The sequence below is a fragment of the Bos mutus genome, chromosome 15, assembly GCF_027580195.1.
Source record: "Bos mutus isolate GX-2022 chromosome 15, NWIPB_WYAK_1.1, whole genome shotgun sequence".
NCBI lineage: Eukaryota > Metazoa > Chordata > Mammalia > Artiodactyla > Bovidae > Bos > Bos mutus.
Window position 1 is genome coordinate 74489273 of NC_091631.1, and position 13448 is coordinate 74502720.

General features: G+C 36.4%; 1 protein-coding gene across 2 annotated transcripts in view; it reads left to right on the forward strand.

Annotated features, from left to right (window-relative positions):
* The window catches only part of DYNC2H1 (dynein cytoplasmic 2 heavy chain 1), a 395644-nt gene that overhangs the window by 36571 nt on the left and 345625 nt on the right, over nucleotides 1–13448 (forward strand). For both annotated transcript variants that reach the window (XM_070384345.1, XM_005887860.3), the window contains exons 17-20: nucleotides 63–291; nucleotides 1458–1585; nucleotides 5748–5863; nucleotides 8846–8973. In XM_070384345.1, the coding sequence (XP_070240446.1) occupies nucleotides 63–291; nucleotides 1458–1585; nucleotides 5748–5863; nucleotides 8846–8973 (601 nt within the window). The remainder of the gene's footprint in view (nucleotides 1–62; nucleotides 292–1457; nucleotides 1586–5747; nucleotides 5864–8845; nucleotides 8974–13448) is intronic.

Sequence of the window (13448 nt, forward strand, 5' to 3'; positions counted from 1 at the left end):
TTTAGTTTTCAGTATATAATTTTTCAGTAATTTATATTTTAAGGTTATTTATTTGCTTTCAGACAAGGACGGTTGCAATTCAAGCCTCCTTTTGAAGAAATTCGAGCTAAATATTATAGAGAAATGAAGAGATTCATCAGCATTCCTAATCAGTTTAAGGGAGTGGGTGAAGCAGGAGATGAATCTATTTTTTCTATTATGATTGATAGAAATGCAAGTGGATTTCTGACTATTTTCAGCAAAGCAGAAGATCTGTTTAGGAGATTGTCAGCTGTTTTACATCAGCATAAGGTATGGGACATGAAATTTTCCTATTATAATATTCATCTGATTGAATTAGTATTAAATGTACAACTCAGTAGTTGATATTGTGTGGCATAAAATAAAAATATGCAAACCAGAGGGCCAAAGTTGAGGATTCTGTTAAAATCTAGATTTATGCTACAAATTTGACTATTTGAAGATTGAGAAACTAATTTTTCTTTCTTTTCTTCTTTTGAATGTTATATCAACTTGGAATTTGATATGACTTTCTTGTGTCATTTTTAGTTCCTTTCAGGAAAATATATAGAAACATTTATCCTTTTCTTCATTCTTTGGATTGAGAATATGCCATGGAGGGAAGTCTTCTACATTAATGAAATTGACATGATTTAATTTCTTACTTTTGTGTAGATAAATGTGAAAGTGAAAGTTGCTCAGTATGTTCGACTGTTTGCAAACTATGCAGTCCATGGAGTTCTCCAGGCCAGAATACTGGAGTGGGTAGCTGTTCCCTTCTCCAGGGGATCTTCCCAACCCAGAAATCGAACCCAGGTCTCCCACATTGCAGGGGGATTCTTTAACTGAGCTGCTGAGGAGGCCCAAGAATACTGGAGTGGGTAGCCTATTCCTTCTCCAGCGGATCTTCCCAACCCAGGAATCAAACTGGGTCTCCTGCATTGCATGTGGATTCTTTATGAACTGAGCTATGGGTGCATCATACTAACTCTTCAGAAATAAACTCCAATTTATATTTATTATATTTATTAGTTCATTGATCCTGAGGAGTGACTGAGAATTCAGTAAATTTCTTAACTGCCACTGCAGTGCTTCTGCATTTTGTTTTTCTAGAATTAATTGAATCTGGACAATGTCAGATTTGTAACCTATAGTAGCTCTTGGCTTGGTAGAAGTGGTTTTGCCTTTGTATACATCAAACTTGAGAACTTAAAGAAAAGTTTTTTGCAATCTCTTCAAAAAAGTTTGATGATTGCTGCATTTTTATATATATATATATTTTCCCTGTTCATTTTTTAGGCTTTATGGTAATGATTATATGTACATAACTTAAGTTGAAATTTACCTGAAACGTCTCTTTTGCCTCTTTTTATTGTTCTTGATATTTGGACTCTAATCTTTTATATCTTCATTTATTAGCCCTAATTTTTAAAATAATATGTTTTTCATTTAAATAGGAGTGGATTGTAATTGGGCAAGTTGATATGGAAGCTCTAGTGGAAAAGCATCTTTCTACGGTACATGATTGGGAGAAAAATTTTAAAGCACTGAAAATAAAAGGGAAAGAAGTAGAACGGCTTCCAAGGTATAATACAGAAGTTAAAGAAGTTAAAGTAATATTTAACATAGTAGCAGTTTTTACCAAGGGTATAGATGGGTACTCTTCATTTAGTGGTACTGAAGACAAGTTATTGTCTTACCTTCTCCAGAGCTCAGCTATAATGCTTGAGATTCATCTGAGTAGAGCACTGCTGAGACTAAGAGAACCTCTTCTAGAGGTTCTGCTGGCTGAGACCTAGTTGGATAGAATAGACTGGGGAGGAGGCTTCTCTTAGATCTAACGTTTGATGTGCCCGGGCACAGTCTAAGAACTGTGAGAAGCTACTGGAGGGAGCATACCGGAGGATATTTGACCTTAATTTTGTATGGCTCTGGCTTTCAGAATGCCCCGGGAAGCACACAAAACAGTGCTGCATCTAGGTAGTCCCCTAAATGTGGAGAGAACCCTCTGAGGGGCATTTCATAACCCAGAATATCCTCCTTACTCTCTGAAATTCATATCAGTGAGACCACTCAATGCAATGAGCTCTAGGAAGGAAGGGCCTTGTTGAGTTGTACATATATTACCTATAAAGGGTAATAACAGATCAGATCAGATCAGTCGCTCAGTTGTGTCCGACTCTGCAACCCCATGAATGGCAGCACGCCAGGCCTCCCTGTCCATCACCAACCCCCGGAGTTCACTCAGACTCACGTCCATCAAGTCAGCGATGCCATCCAGCCATCTCATCCTCTGTCGTCCCCTTCTCCTCCTGCCCCCAATCCCTCCCAGCATCAGAGTCTTTTCCAATGAGTCAACTCTTCGCATGAGGTGGCCATTTGTTTATTCTTTCAATAAATACTTGCTGATCATTTCCAGTATGTGAAACCTTGTCCTATGAAAGTAGAAAGATGACAGTGTTCCTGAGATGAAATAGTTTGCTCTCCAGTAGTACAATAAGACAAGTGTATTTGATGATGAAGTCAAGTACATGGAGAGGTTGAGAGAGTGGGCTCTGGAGTTAGATGGTTCTTACTAGCTGCATGACTTTGACAATTACTTAGACCCTGTTAACCTCAGTTTCCTCAACTTTAAAATAGTTACAGCTATATCATTTATTTCAGTGTTTTGAAGAGTGAGTAATTTGCATATAAATTAGAAGGTAAATTCTCAGTGTTAGTTGTTATTAATTGTTACTATTAATACTAGATGAAAAGTGAAAGAAAGTTAGTCGCTTAGTCGTGCCCTACTCTTTGAGACCCCATGGACTGTAGCCCACCAGGCTCCTCTGTCCATGGAGATTCTCCAGGCAAGAATACTGGAGTGGGTTGCCATGTCCTCCTCCAGGGGATCTTCCCAACCCAGGGATCAAACCCAGGTCTTCCACATTGCAGGCGGATTCTTTACCAGCTAAACTACCAGGGAAACCCAGTTTGATTAGAGTTAATTTTTTGCTAGGGACTAGAAGAAATATTTCTGGAAAGTAGTAGATAAAGAACAGATTTGGGAGAGTCTTAAATTGTAAAACAGGTGATTTGGATTTTATTTATATTAGAGCGATTAGTTGTTGAAGCTTTCTAAAGAGAAGTGTGTCAGTACCAAAGCTATACATTAGGAATGTTAGTCTGGTAATAAAGAGTCGTATGGTGGAATCAAGAGGTCCTGGAGGAAGTGAGGTTGGCCTGTCTTTATCCTGAAGACTAGGACTAATTAATTGAATTTAGTTGTTGGTATTCCAAATAAGGAGGAGGAAATATTCTGAGGTGTTAAGAGGTCTTCCCGGAGGAGGGAACGGCTACTCACTCCACTATTCTAGCTTGGAGAATTCCCTGGACTGTATAGTCCATGGGGTCACAGAGTCGGACACGACTGAGCGACTCTCACAAGAGGTCTTTCTTTTATTTCACAGTGTGGTCTTAGTTGCAGCATGCAGGATCTTCATAGAAGCATAGAATCTTAGTTACTCTGCCATCTGTGGCATCTTAGTTCCTGGACCGGGGATTGAACGCACGTCTCTTCATTGCAAGGCAGATTCCTAACCTCTGTGAAGCCCCAAGATTCTTAACCACCAGGGATGCCCCAAGATGTCTTATTTTCGAAGGCAGATAAAGGATGAGGAATAGAGAAGAGACAAATGACTTGAAGGCTTGAGTTTGGATGACTGGGATAATGATAGTGTCATTGATGTTAGTTTGAAGTAAGGAAAAGATAATGCCATTGTGATGTTTCTCTTCTCTGTGGATACTCTCTTTGAGCACTTTCTTGCCCATCTAGTATGACTATGCTGTCTGTCACCTGACTGTTCAAGATCGCTACTACTGTTTGTTCCTTTCTATAGACAGCTCTCCTGTTTATCCATCCCTGCCAAAGCTAAACAAAACAAAAAGGATGCCTGTCCTCCGTGCCATATTTCATCTTTTCTCTTTCTTGCTGGTAAATTAACATGTATTCATCTAAGTGAGTGGACACATACATAAACGCACAAATATTTATATTATGGGTATTTTGGGAAATATGCTATAAGATTAGATAAGCCATATTCTAATGATGTATTTCAGATATGCTAGTAAGGATATACTTTTTGGGTAAGCTATCTATGTTTATCCCATTCTATCTATGGCTAAATGAGACCTTATTTGCATGTTATTAATATTTTCAATTGAAAAGGTGAACATTAGTCTTGTCCACAAGATTCAGTGAGTACTACTCTGGTATAATCATATTACTTTATGTGTTAATTCATTACTAAAAATCTGGTATGAATTTTTCAGGTTTACCAAGATTTTCATATATCAAATATTAGAAATACTTGAAATATTAGAATATTAGAAATTTTGAAATTTTATGTTAGAATTTCAAAAATCATATAACTTCATGTATTAATATAAGACAAATTGCCTCTTGTGTGTTATGGTTAAGAATTGGCATTTAAACCTCTCCAGTTAATGGGTGACTGAAATAAATAAGTAAAACTTTGTAAGAGAAAATTGTACTTTTATAATGAAATTGTATTTAACACTTATAACTTGCTTTCTAAGAATATCACCTGGTTCTATGTTTTAAAAAGGGCCTTTCTAAATAACTTTTTCCTCAGTCTCCAGATATTTTTAAACTTTATGTAATTTAAGATAAATACGAGGTTTTACTTAGATGAATGAGTCTGGTTCAACTTCTAATAATATTTGTCAATGTTATAATTTGCATTCAGAGTACCATGCAAAGAATTAGTGTTCTTAAAAATACATGCATTTTTCTGATTATTAAAATAGTAATTTGTTTTATAAATTTTTTAAAATATAAAAAACACAATGACAGTTACTGTTAGTGTTTGATGTTTTAGACATATTCATACATCTGCTTACAAAATTTGGATCATACTATAACCTGTTATTTTTATTTAACACTAATCATTAGTATTTTGCTATGTTATTACCTGGTCCTCAAAAATATAATTTTAAATTATATGGATATATAATAACTTATTTAGCCATTCCTGTATTTAGTTTATTTCTAATTTTTGACTGTATTTAATACCTTGACAAGATACCTGTAGGTAAATCTTGGAGTCTGAAAATCTTAGGATAAATTCAAAAAATTGAGTTACTAAGATAAAAGAATATACCTGTTTTAAAACTATTTGTTAAATATTGCTAAATTTCCCTTTGCAAAAATTGTATGATTTTATACTCTGACCAACAGTACTGAGAGTTCTCTGCCCATATGATTGAACATCTGAATTAATAATTTATTCAATTTTTGTGAATTAGGTCTAAAATGGTTTTATTGCTTTAGTGTATTCATAATCTATCTTCACTTTCTCTGTTTGTTTTATTTCTCCTATCGTTGTTTGTGCTTTGAGTCCAGGATAATAATTTATTTTATAAATCTTTAAATAAGTACATTACATACTGTGACAAGTAAAACATTTAAAAATTTGAATATATTCATGTTGATACTTTAGTATTTTATAATGTGCTACTTTTTAAAATATGATACATTGGATTATTAAAAACTGTAGTATTATAACAGAACCATTGTTAAATGAAAAGCTATTATGTATGAATATGTGTAAGGCATTTTTGTTAAAATCTAAACGTGCTTAATGATCACAATGATAATTTTGGGTGTATTACACAAGATCATAATGACACTCTTTTCCTCCACTTAGCCTTTTTCATGTCAAAATATGTCCTTTGGCATTTTTCAGTGCTGTCAAGGTAGATTGCTTAAATATTAATTGTAACCCTGTGAAGACTGTGATTGATGATTTCATCCAGAAGTTATTTGACATGCTTGTTCTTTCTTTGAAGAAGTCCATCCAGGGTAAATACACTTGTTAATTGTTTTTAGTTATGAAAATGAGTCTCAATGATGATTAAAGTAAAAAGCAATCTAGAGAATTGTATGAAATAAAAATCAGCTTAAGATGATAATTTTAGTAAAGTAGGAAACTCCATGAGGTCTAAAAATTGAAGACTTTTTTATATTATTTGCAGTGTGAGCTAGTATCAGTTTGTTGCATATTTCACTGAGAAAGGGGGTAATTCTGGTATAATGTATTTGTCCTTAGCTTTTCGAAGGACTCCAGGCATGCCTCAGAAATATTGCAGGTTTATTTCCAGACCACCGCAGTAAAGGGATTATTGTGACAGAGTCAGGTGAACTTTTTGGTTTTCCAGTGCATGTATAAGTTATGTTTACATGTACTGCAGTCTCTTAACTGTGCAGTAAGCATTGTGTGCAAATAAACAATATACATGCCTTAGCTGAACAATGCTTCATTGCTAAAAATGCTAGCCATCAGGTGAGTCTTCAGTGTGTCATGATCTTTTTGCTGTTGGAGAGTCTTCCCTTGGTGTTGATGGCTGTTGACTGATCAGGGTAGTGTTACTGAAGGTCGAAGTGGCCATGGCAGTTTCTTAAAGTAAGAACAGTCAAGTGTGCTGCGTTGATTGACTCTTCCCTCCATGCACAGTGCCTCTGTAGCTTTCAGTGCTGTTGGATGGTGTTTTCCCACTGTAGTACTTCTTTCAGAATTGATGTCAGTCTCCTCAAACCCTCCACTGCTTCATTGACTGAGTTATGTAATATTCTAAGTCCTTTGTTGTCATTTCAGCAATCTTCGTAGCATCTTCAGCAGGACCAAAGTCTCAAAATTACAAGTGACCACTTCTCTGCTCATCCATTAGAAGCAACTCCTCATTTGTGAAAGTTTTATCATGAGACTGCAGCAATTCATTCACATCTTTAGGTTTCACCTCTAGTTATAGGTCTCTTGCTATTTTTTAAACCACATCTTTAGTTACTTCTGCCACTTAAGGCTTGAAGCTCTAAGAATCATCCAGGAGGATTGCAATCAGCTTCTTCCAAACTCCTGGTAACACTGAGGTTTTGACTTCCTCCCATGAATCATGAATGTTTTAAATGGCATCTAGAATGGTGAATCCTTTTCAGAAGATTTTCAATTTACTTATCTCATACCCATCAGAGGAATCAGTATCTGTGGCAGCTGTAGCCTTATGAAATGTATTTCTTAAATAATAAGACTTGAATGTTCAAATTACTTATTAATCCATGGGCTGTAGAATGGATGTTGTGTCAGCAGGCATGAAAACAACATGAATCTTGTTGTATATCTCCATCAGAGCTCGTGGGTGACCAGGTGCATTGTCGGTGAGCAGGTGTATCCTGAAAAGAATCTTTTTTTTCTGAGTAGTAAGTCTTAGCAATGGGATTAAAATATTCATTAAATTATGTTGTAAACAGATGTGATGTTGTCAGGCTTTGTGTGTGTGTGTGTTTTTTTTTTTTCCATCAGCCTTTGTTGTTCTATTTCAAGAGCACAGGCAGAATAGATTCAACATAATTCTGAAGGGTAGTAGGAGTTTTGGAATGGTAAACGAGCATTGGTGTCTACTTATCTGCATTAGCCTCTAACAAGAGAGTCAGCCTGTCTTTTGAAGCTTCGAATACAGGCATTGACTTCTCTCTAGCTATGAAAGTCCTTGATGATGTCTTCTAATCGAAGGCTGCTTCATCTACCTTCAAAGTCTGCTGTTCAGTGGAGCAGGCTTCATTAACAATCTTAGCTAGATTATCTGGGTACCTTGCTGCAGCTCCTCCATCAGCACTTGCTGCTTCATCTTGCACTTTTCATGTTACGGAGATGGCTTCTTTCTTTAATCTTATGAAGCAACCTGTGTTGGCTTAAGCTTTTCCTCTGCAGCTCCCTCGCCTCTCAGCCTTTATAGAGCTGAAGGGGGGTGGGCCGCGCTGTGAATCAGGCTTTGGCATAAGGGGCTGATGGCTGGTTTCGTCTTCTGCCCGCATCACTAGCACTTTCTTTGGATCAACAATAATGTTGTTTCACGTTGTTATCATTTGTGTAGTCACTGGAGTAGTACATTTAATTTCCCTTAAGATCTTTTCCTTGGCTAACTGTTTGGTGCAAGAGGCCTAGTTTTTGGCCTATCTCATCGTTAGATATGCCTTCCTCACTAAACTTAATCATTTCTAGCTTTTGATTTAAAGTGAGCGATGTGTCACTCTTTAATTTGAACACTTAAGAGGCCATTAATTGACCCAATTTTAGTATTTTTGTGTCTGGGGGAATTAGAGAGGTGGAACAGTCTGAATATATACAACACTTATCAATTAAGTTTGCTGTCTTATGTGAGTGTGGTTCATGGTACTCTAAAACAATTAATAGTAACATCAAAGATCACTGATTAAAGATCACCATAGCAAATGTAACAATATGAAAAAGTTTGAAATATTGGGAGAATTACCAAGATGTGACACAGAGACTTGAAGCAAGCAAATGCTGTTGGAAAAATGGCACTGATAAACTTGCTCCATGCAGGGTGGCCACAGACCTTCAATTCGTAAAAAATGCAATATTTACAAAGCACAATAAAATGAAGCACAATAAAATGAGGAATGCCTGTACTATTTTCCAAAATATCATTGTTTCTTTTTTCATTTAAACTGAAATATGCTCTAGCATATTATTTAAAAGACTGAAAAAGTTGCCAACTTATAGTAAAACTTACTAAGAGTGAGTAAATACATTTTCACTTTTTTCTAAAAATTTTTAAATGTTATATAAAGCAATTACAATTTCATGAGAAGAAATTTTTTTGCTTATTCTATACTTTGAATTTTTCTTTATGAAAGCAAATGACAACTTAGGACTTACTGTATTTCATATAGTGATTACTTCTAACATTACATGGTTTAGAAATTATGTAATTGCATTTTTTTGATGATAATAACATTTCTTATATTTCAATGTTTCCTTTTCAGCTCATTTACATGAAATTGACACATTCGTTACTGAGGCTATGGAAGTCTTAACAATTATGCCCCAGTCTGTGGAAGAGATAGGTAATGCAAATTTACAATATAGTAAGCTACAAGAACGGAAGCCAGAGGTAAGAATCACAAAGTAATTTATTATTTTTTTTAACTGTACTGGAATGATTAAATCGTAATATTATGTGACTGCAAATATCATATAATTATAATATTATGAGGAAGTCTATAAAATTAGTCTGCTTATGATTGGACTCGATGTTTGTTGTTGTAATGAAACAGTAACCACAATATATATTGTTTTCGGAAGTATTTGTGACCTTTTATGATGTGGCTTATTAGAATAGACTATTAGACTATTCTATTAGACTATAGACTAATAGACTATTAGAATATTAGACTAAACTTAAATAGTTCATACTGTTACTTCCAAGGTTGTACTTTTATGATGCTTAAATATGAAGTTAGTGCTGAACTAGGAGTACACACACACACACACACACACACACACACGATGGAAGAGCTCATAATTAGAGACAAAGATAAAAAGGTGGTTAAAGATTCATAAAAACTGTATTCAGAAGGCTAGAACGTAGAATAAACAAGCCACAATTTGTAGAACATGTTATAGGTGATCTTAGTTATGTTTGGAGGAAAGAGGAGAAATAATTCAAAATAGATAACAAACTTTTATGTATTCCTCTTACAGGATAGGTTGAAAATTACAAGATAGATTAGAGGTGAAAGAAATAATATACCTTCATGGTAGAATGAATTATAAACTTTTATATGGTAGGCTTAAAGGTATAAAGAGGGTTTAAAGGCAAATAAAATAGTGTACTTGTCTTGTAGAAGGAAGTAACTAAAGAAAGAACAGCATTATGAACTGTGGCAGTTAGCTAAATCATGGAGGCATTTATTTGACAAATACTTACTATAGACTGAAGACAGGAGAAGGGGACGACAGAGGATGAGATGGTTGGATGGCATCACCGGCTCGATGGACATGAATCTGAGCAAGCTCTGGGAGTTGGCAATGAACAGGGAGGCCTGGCGTGCTGCAGTCCATGGGGTTGCCAAGAGTCGGACAGACTACAGATCTCCTGATATATTGCAGGCATTGTGCTAGGCACTGCGATTGCAAGTATGGTTGCTCTGTGTTACTGAAATCTGCATTCATGTGTAAGTGTGTGTTGTGTGTGCATGTGAGAGAGATAGAGACAGAGAGGAAGAAAGGAACATGAGGAGCTAGATTAGTAAGATGATGAGTGTGCCCAGCTGCGCGATGTTTCTCAGGGTGGTGATCCTGGAGACCATATCAGACAGATGACATCTGTTTGCACTGGGACCTGCAGGGTAAGGAGGCAACCATTCCGAGATTTAGAGGGCAGATGGAACAGTGGATACACAGTTAATATTAAGGTAGAGGACCTTGATATACTTAAGGATACACTGTTAATCTTAAGGTAGAGGACCTTGATATACTTAAGGAAGTGAGATAGGTGTAAATATTGTCAAGAAACTTAGTTATCAAGAAAGCCATATTATTCAAGGAAAAAGTGGTTTGAGTGAAATTGGAGAGGTAGGCAAGGGCCAGATTAGGAAGGGACTTTCAGACAATCCTAGGGAGTTCGAGTTCTTTTTTGAGAGTAGTAGAAAAATTTTAGAGGGATTTAAGCAATGAGAAGATAAATGTGGATTGCATTTTGAAGTGATTACTCTGGCCGCTTCGTGGAGAATGGATTGGAGGGAGACAATAGTAGCAGAGAGTTAGTAGGATATTCCAGTTTGTGTACAAAAGATGATCTAAGCTTATACCATGGAATAGCAGAGGAGATGGAGAGAACCAGAGAAAGTGATGATGCATTTTAGAGTTAGAACCAAGGTCTTCTGATGCATTAGAAGTAGACAGGGGATTAGAGGAAAAGAAAGAAACATGTCTCTTAGGTTTTTGGCTTTAGCAGCTAGGAATCTAATGGTACCATTTACTGAGATGAGGATGACTAGAGAGGAGTTGTTTAGGGATTGAAGGTAGCAGGGATTGACATGCCATGTAGAATGAGGAATTTGGAATTTAGAGTAAAGGTGAAGATTAGAGATATACATTTGGAAATCATTTTAACATTCATGATGTTTAAAGCCATAGAATTGAACTAGCTCTTGTGATTGACAAACTGTAGAGGGTATAGAATCAGGTTTGAGCATTTCAAAATTTAGAGTTCAAGTATAGATGGAGGCAGCAAAGGAGATTGATAATGACGTGGAATGAAAGACATGAAGCATATCATCACAAGAACTAAGGGAAATAGATGTAGGTTGGGAACTACATGTGAGGCAGGGTGTGGCACGAGACCGAATAAAGAGCTAGGCAGAATCCAGGTCATGCGAGCCACACGATTCTGTGGACACTGAGGAGTCACTGCCGGGTTTTCAGCGGCAAGATGTTACAGAATTGTGTTTTGGTATGTACCCCTGTTGGTGTGTGGGGTATCTTTGCATGCAGATAGACTTGGAAACTGGCTTACAGGTGGCACTAATGGTAAAGAACCCTCCTGAAATGCAGGAGGCTATGGGTTTGATCCCTGGATCAGGAACATCCCCGAGAGTATGAAGTGGCAACCCCCTCCAGTATTCTTGCCTGGAGAATCCCATGGACAGAGCAACCTGGCAGGCTACAGTCCATGGGGTCGCAAAGAGCTGGACACGACTGAAGCAACTTAGCTCGCTTACGTGCACGATACAAACTTGGAAACTTGTAATGTCTTCACAGGCTTAAGTTCTTTTCACACTGGAAATGAGAATCCTACTCTGTTTTCTCTTTAGGGCTTCACTGATAGCTCAGTTGGTAAAGAATCTGCCTGCAATGCTGGAGACTCCGGTTCAGTTCCTGGGTTGGGAAGATCCCCTGGAGGAGGGAAAGGCTGCCTACTCCAGTATTCTGGCCTGGAGAATTCCATGGACTGTAGAGTCCATGGGGTCCCAAAGAGTCAGATGCAACTTTCACTTTCTGTCTTCTCTCTCACTGACGTTCCTAGTACAACATGGATTCTTGGTTAATTGTTTCTCTGTTTCTCAGGAATTGCAAACTGGCCATTGAGATATATTTGATTTTTTGTTGTTGTTGTCTGTTATGTAAACAATGATTTTTAAATATCTTTCAATGGATTTTACTGCTTTGATGAGTAGCAGAAGTACAGTTATAAATTATAGGACACTATTGTTTTATGGTGCTTTAAAAGATCTAGAAGCAATTTGAGCAGTTTAGCACTTATTGACCTACTCCTGGGCTCTTTAAAGGACTGCTCATTATATACAACTCAGGGCATTTCAGGCAGAAGCTAAATATAGGAGCTTGATTCCGATTCTTCAGTTTTTCCTTTCTTTCTCTTTCTTTCATTTTTTTCTTAATATATATATATATTTTATTGAAGTATAGTACTTAACAATGTTTTAGGTACACAGGAAGGTGATTCATTTATATGCATATATTATTTTTCAGATTATTTTCCATTATAGGTTATTACAAGATATTGACTGTAGGTCCCTGTGCTATACAGTAAACCTTTGTTGCTTGTTGCAACAAAAATTGGAAAACATAAACTAAATGAAATGGTAGCATTGAATATGAAATAGAAAAAGTGAAACAAACTAGATAAAAGTAAAAGATCATCATATAGTCCAGTTGTTTTTGAACATGACTGCTCAATAGAAACATATCTGGAACTTTGGAGAAAAAAAGCAATACTTGAACATTTGCATTTTTCAAAAAATTTCAAGATAATTCTGATATGCATCTGGATTGTAAAAAGTGATTACAGATTTTTCTATTAAATGGTAGTTTTGGTGATATTCAGTTCAGTTCAGTTCAATCACTCAGTCATGTCCGACTCTTTGCAACCCCATGAATTGCAGCAGGCCAGGCCTCCCTGTCCATCACCATCTCCCGGAGTTCACTCAAACTCACGTCCACTGAGTCGGTGATGCCATCCAGCCATCTCATCCTCTGTCGTCCGCTTCTCCTCCTGCCCCCAATCCCTCCCAGCATCAGAGTCTTTTCCAATGAGTCAACTCTTCGCATGAGGTGGCCAAAGTACTGGAGTTTCAGCTGTAGCATCATTCATTCCAAAGAACACCCAGGGCTGATCTCCTTTAGAATGGACTGGTTGGATCTCCTTGCAGTCCAAGGGACTCTCAAGAGTCTTCTAGAATTCTATAATTTTTCTGTTTGTTGACCAATCATGATACAATGATATTAAGTGGGTAATTGCTACATAATCACAATAGTGAAAGATGTTTCTCAGATTTCACAATCAATAGCCAGACAAAAAAGATAATTGCAAACCATAAAAGTCTCCAGCATTTTCTTTGAGTGGAACCTGTATAATAATGTTACTTTGAACAGGTATAGTATTGTCTTCCTATAATCATGATTTAATTTAGTTTCATATTACCACTTTTATTATCCTTTTTAATTGATGTTTGAGTGCTTGAGTTTGCATGTAATAATATATATTAGAAACTTTATATCTAGAAATTTAACAAATTATATAAAAGCAAAAATCCTGATTTAAAAAGCAAATCATAAAACAATTTT